Source organism: Orycteropus afer, unplaced genomic scaffold (assembly GCF_000298275.1).
Source record: "Orycteropus afer afer isolate SDZICR_OR568_19922 unplaced genomic scaffold, OryAfe1.0 scaffold00338, whole genome shotgun sequence".
Taxonomy (NCBI): domain Eukaryota; kingdom Metazoa; phylum Chordata; class Mammalia; order Tubulidentata; family Orycteropodidae; genus Orycteropus; species Orycteropus afer.
Window position 1 is genome coordinate 2,011,793 of NW_006921925.1, and position 6,440 is coordinate 2,018,232.

A 6,440-nucleotide genomic window follows, 5' to 3' on the forward strand; every position below is an offset into this window, starting at 1 on the left:
ATCAGACAGGCACCATAGTGAAGATTCAGAGGAATGGGATTCAGCATGACTCATTGCAATAACTTGTTATATTTCATTGATTTTCTTTGATATTTGTTAAATCTTACAAAAATCTTTATGCCTTTTTTGTTTGTTTTTGTTAAAGCTTGACTTTTCAGCATGATGACAAATTCTTGCCTGTTTTTTTTTTTTTTTTTTTTCTTCACAGCATTTTCTACCCCAGCAAATCAGCTTTTTTCTCCTCATGGTTCTAATCCTTCAACACCTGCTGTGACTCCTGCCCCTACTGCATCCCCGGTCAAGGCAGTAAATTATCCATCAGCATCAGCAATCGCCACCACTCTGGGGATGAACATGCACAACAGTGTCCTTCCAGTGTTCCCAGGGCAGGTCTCCTCAGCCACTCATACACCACAGCCATCAGCACCAAATCCAACAGTCATCAGAACCCTTTCCCTATCGGTCGCACCTATTACATCTGTCCATAGCACAACATCCACCCCTGTTCCTTCTGTTTTTTCTGGCCTTGTTCCACTACCAGGCTCTTCTGCTACTCTTACCCCAGCCCCTCAGGCTTCGTCTACCCCTCGGGCCACTCCTGCTTCCAATGAAATGTTTAATTCCACTTCTACCCCTTTCACCAGCCTCCCCTTTTCTGCCACCTCTACTGCTGCTTCTACCAACAACCCAAATTCGGCTTCATTGTCATCAGTTTTTGCAGGTCTCCCCTTAACAGCAGTGTCCCAAGTTGTATCCACCCCAGCTCCTTCTGTAATTGCTGGTGGTTCTGCTTCCTGTGTTGCTAGTCCACTAGGTGTAAATAATCCTCTTCTGTCTGCTTTAAAAGGCTTCCTAACATCAAATGATACGAGTTTAATCAACTCTTCTGCTTTATCCTCTGCTGTTACAAGTGGGCTGGCTTCATTATCATCTGTTAGTAATCAGAACTCGGGTGCTCCTGCTTCAGCCTCTAACAAGTACTATGTGGCTTCAGGCATCCCCGCCCCACAGAGGTCTTCCACTCCAGGACTGGCCCTGTTCCCAGGCCTTCCATCACCTGTGGCTAACTCCACATCCACTGCCCCTACTTTGCCTGTACAGTCATCTTTAGCTACTCTTGCCTCATCTTCCGCTTCCGTGTCAGTTAGCTGTGGCTCCTCTGCTTCCCTTTTGCACGGCCCCCACTCAGGTAACTCTGACCTGCATATTTCGTCTACCCCTGCTGTAACGACTCTTCCTGTTATGATCAAAACTGAGCCCAGAAGTCCTACTCCCTCAGCCTTCAAAGGTCCTTCTCATTCCCTTAATCCCTCTCATGGCACTTTAGGTTTGTCAGGGACCTTAGGCCGAGCATATACGTCAACATCAGTGCCCATCAGTCTATCTACTTGCCTTAACCCTGCATTGTCAGGTCTTTCTAGTCTGAGTACTTCCTTAAATGGTTCAAATCCCCTTTCTTCTATTTCCCTTCCACCACATGGCTCCTCCACTCCTATTGCTCCAGTATTCACTGCTCTTCCTCCTTTTACTTCTTTGACCAATAATTTTACTTTAAGTGGCAACCCATCTCTTAGCCCAGCAGTATCTCTTCCAGGGTCATTGATAGCCACTTCCTCTACCACGGTCACATCCACATCTCTCTCTCATCCTAATTCTACAGCAGTGGTTCTCTCAGGGCTTTCTGCCTCAGCACCAGTCTCAGCAGCACCTTTCCCCCTCAACTTGTCGACTGCTGTTCCTTCACTTTTTTCAGTTACTCAAGGACCTCTGCCATCCTCAAATCCATCATACCCTGGCTTTTCTGTCTCTAATGCCTCCAGTGTTGCCCCTGCTCTCCCTTCCTTCCCGGGGCTGCAGGCGCCCTCCACGGTGGCTGCTGTCACACCACTGCCTGTCGCTGCTACAGCCCCATCACCTGGTCCAGTCCTTCCAGGATTTGCATCAGCATTTAGTTCCAACTTCAACTCAGCTCTGGTTGCACAAGCTGGGTATGTGAATATTTTGGAAATAGGATAAAACCATTTTTCACTTAACATAGAGTTCGTAGTCTTAAGTTACTCAAATCAAAATCCAGTTTGGTAATGCTAAATGACATTTTTTATCAGCTGAGTCTTCAGTCCTCAAAAATTATTTTATGGCTATTCATCCATGTTATGATAAATATATAAAATATCAATGTCAGTTTGTATAATTTTCAGATTTGTACTTAATAATTTAACTTCAAAACAGCAAACCATAAGACCTACTGAATTCAGACAAATATACTTTGTAGTAGGAAGTAAGTTTTACATTGGTGAGTAGTTGACTTAGATTACTATTTTGTTTCTTTCCAACAGAGAAATTTCTAGTTTGTTTTTGGAAATACCTTAGGATAGTATTTGACAAATAAAGGAGCAGTAGCTTTTATGTCTAATCTGCACTTTGACCGGCTCTTCTGTCTATTGTTTTAGTTTATCATCTGGACTTCAAGCTGCAGGCAGCTCTGTTTTTCCAGGCCTTTTATCCCTCCCAGGTATCCCAGGGTTTTCCCAGAATCCGTCACAGTCTACTTTGCAAGAATTACAGCATAATGCAGCTGCACAGTCAGCATTGTTACAGCAGGTAAGCAGGCAATGCCTGGCATAAAGAAAATGGTAGCATGCATAACATAACCTCTATAGTGATGACATCCGGAGGGCAATGGGGATTCAGTGGCAGAATTCTCACCTTCCATGGGGGAGACCTGGGTTCAATTTCCAGCCAGTACACCTCAAGCACAACCCTTGCCCATCTGTCAGTCAAGGCCTGCATGTTGCTGTGATGTTTAGTTAAGACAGATGAGGAAGAAAGGCCTGGTGATCTGAAAAACAGCCAGTAAAAATCCTGTGGATCATAATGATCCAGTGATGTGCACAGGGTCATCAGGGATTAGAGACAACTCCTGCAGCTAGCAACAACAAAGTGATAATACTGAAATAGCAAGTGTGATAAACCAACATTAGAAAAAATGCTCTTCTCAGAATACTTGGAGCTGTGATGATTAGTCTTCCCAAATTTGCAAATTATGTTTGTCTTCTCTCAGAATAGTGACAAAGGTGGTAGAATATATCTATCTCTGAATTGCTTTTATTGCTTCTAGACTTTGAAATCTCACTTTGGAGATTTTATTTAATAAAATGGAATCTTATCAATGACAATTAAATTTTAACTTCTACAATTTAAGCTAAAATAATGGATCATTAAAGCATATTTTCTCTAGAACATCTATTAACTTTTCTTTTAAAGACTATTACGTATTTTAGTGGCTTTACCTTGTACCTCCTATACCTGAAGAAGTTTCAGCATTTCTTAAAAATGTAAAGAGACTGAGCAAACTTTATCTTGCCCCATGTTTCTTCTTTCTTATTCTGAATGTCTGTAATGTGGGAAGGGGATGCAAAGAGAGTCTTGATTGCGTGTGGCACTCTGCTAAACTGCACCTTCTTCTTTGTATTAGGTCCATTCAGCTTCGACTCTGGATAGCTACCCAGCTCAACCTGATGGGTTTCCTAGTTACCCTTCAACACCAGGAACACCATTTTCTTTGCAACCAAGCCTCTCCCAAAGTGGGTGGCAGTGAATATGTTTAATTTTTATTCTCCTGTGGAGCAACATCAGAATTGCCTGAGGACTGCAGTGAACAATCTGACAAACGTTAAGTTGAAGTTGGGAAAAAGTGAGAATAAGGATCGTTGTGATAAGAGTTTGAAAATCATGGTTGCAATTTTTTTGTTGTTTTTTTTAACAGTTTTAAGTTTGGACACACTCCTATGTAAATATACTCACAATGTGGAGAATAGTATTGAAGAAAGCATTTGGGGACTTTTCATCTCCTATCCTATGAGATTTTGAAACTTGTATGTGAGCTACATAGAAAGACTATTAAAGAGAGATTGAACTCTTTATAGCCGAATACAGCCTTAAATTTGCTTGTATAGCATCCACTGACAAAAGTAATAGTTGTGCCTCAGACTTACGGGTTGCACGTGGCCCAGGGAAGTTGCTACCCTTGGCATGCATGAATAGTTCCTATTAGCATCAGTTGGAACGCAATACTCCATATTATCCACAAAGGGTACCTTGACACCCACAGTTATTTTTAATTTCTGATATTAATGATCATGCATATACTGCTGAATTTAACTCAATATATTTCAGGTAAGTGAAAATGGTGCTTAAAGTAGTCTTTGGAATGACTTTCAGGTGTTTTCACTAAAACTATACATCCAGACCTTTCTAACAGAAATACAAGTGAGGCTTATGATAATTTGCCTTCAAAAAATATTACTTAATTGCAGCAGTATTCAAATGAATGAAGAACATTTAACTGACTCTTAGGCCACCTCTATTACACATTGTACTCTGGAAGCTCTTGGTGAATGTTTACAATTATGGGATGTAGTATTTCTATTTGTATTTAAAGTAAAATGCTAATCTAAAATAATTGTGTGACAACAAATAGAGAAGACTTACTCTGTTAGTAATATGCAGTGTGTACTCTATTGAAAGGATCTGTGGTGGTACCACACGGCTGAATGTCATTTATATAAAAAGAATAACTGCCACGTTTTGCGGGGAGCAGTAGGGAGAATGATACCTAATCCTGTAATTAAAAGTGTAAACTATAGAGTCTACTGTAGTACATTTCAGCATCTAGAAGTTTTACTTTTATAAAGATGGTGTCTGGAAGATGTTGCTAATGTATTTTCCTTCAACATGGGGAATAGACTTTTTAAGTATATTAATAAATATTCCTGTATGATTAGTTTTTAACAGTTTTTTTAAATAAACCTTATGGATATGATACCTATTTTATAAGTGTTTTTTATTAAATACTTAGATTCTTTTCAGTGTTTTTGTATGTGCTGGAGGTAATATATAGAAAATTTTTGTATGACGTTTGCATTCCTAAAACTTTATGTATATTCCTTATATATGTTGGCCATTCATTCAGAAGACATTCACTGAGTCAGTTATCTTTATGTAATATAGACTACAAGGAGCTCTGGTGGCGTAGCACCTAAGGCAGTTGACTGCTAACCGGAAGGCTGGCGGTTCAACCCACCAGCCACTCCTTGGAAGGAAGACTGGGCAATCTACTTACGTGGAGATACTGCCTCGGAAACCCAAGGGGGGATCACTATGAGTCAGGACTGATTCGACAGCAATGAGTTTAGTATAGACTACTGAGGTCTGTTTCTAATGTACTACAAGCCACTTGAAGGAGCCCTGATGGCTCAGTGTTAAAACGCAGAGCCTCTGACAAAAAGGTTGGTAGCTCAAAACCCCAAGCCAGTCTGGCCAATCTGCAGAAGAGAGATGTAGCAGTCTTCAAAAAGATTTACAGTCTTGGACATCCTATGGGGCAGTTCTAACTTGTCCTATATGTTTGCTAAGAGGCAAATCGACTTGATGGGTGGGTTTACAAGCCCCTTTAGAAGAACTATATCCTGTTCATCTTTTAGATGTATTCTTGGCATCTTGCATATATTGGGTACTGTTTTGGTTACCTAGTGCCTCTCTGAGAAGAACATACCACAAATGGGATGACTTTAACAAACAGGAGTTCATGCTTACAGTTTGGAGCCTTTAAATCCGAGTTCAAAGTGCCAGGCTCTAGGGGCTGGATGAAAGCCCCTCAACTTTGGGCTTCAGTTCTGCCTCCTGCTCTCAGCCTACTGAAACTTGAAGCTTTTCTTCACTCAGCTGCTGGCTGCTGAGGCTGACAAGCCCAAGGTCAACAAGGAACAAGGCACAGTCCCACTATTACCAAACCACATGGCAGGCCATTGATTCAAGTCCATTAAAAGTCTCAAGGTCGGCAGAGCATGGCAGGCTGCTGAACCACAGCTTGGCTATATGCAGCGTTCAAGCATGCCCTAAGCTAGAGACCGTTCCCCAAGGCTTTTCTTTATATACAGGAAACAGACCATATCCCTAAGGCAGCTACTCAGCTTCTCACAGTAGATTCCACCATAGAGCTGATTACCAGTCTCGTCATGGGGAGTAATACATCCAGCTGCCCAGCCACTCAACCAGGCCCAGCCAAGTTGACATAGAAACTTAACCTACCACAAGCACCTAAAGGCTTATATAAAAGTGAAGAGAACTTTTTTGGTACACTTGTAATAATTACTGGAGACTGGCTTTATGTATCTATCTCATAATAAGCCTATAAGATAAACACAAGTAACCTCACTAACTAGATGAAGAACCAAGATGCAAGCTCATACAGAGTAGGTGGTAAATTTAAACCAAGCATCTACTACCATATCAGGTTATTATACCACCACATACTGTGGGAACAGATGGGAGTGGAGTGAGACCTTAACAGCCAGAGTGAGTCAAGAAAGCTTTGTCAGGGGCACTAAAGTCTTAAAGGATGAGTAAGAGTTAATATCCTCTATACAGACAATGTCTCC

General features: G+C 41.3%; 1 protein-coding gene across 1 annotated transcript in view; it reads left to right on the forward strand.

Annotated features, from left to right (window-relative positions):
• PROSER1 (proline and serine rich 1) overlaps window positions 1–3,598 on the forward strand; it is a 56,983-nt gene extending 53,385 nt beyond the window's left edge. Inside the window, exons 11-13 of the mRNA XM_007952446.2 lie at window positions 209–1,988; window positions 2,451–2,601; window positions 3,476–3,598. Coding sequence (XP_007950637.1) covers window positions 209–1,988; window positions 2,451–2,601; window positions 3,476–3,598 — 2,054 coding nt within the window. The remainder of the gene's footprint in view (window positions 1–208; window positions 1,989–2,450; window positions 2,602–3,475) is intronic.
• Window positions 3,599–6,440: the final 2,842 nt, after the last annotated feature.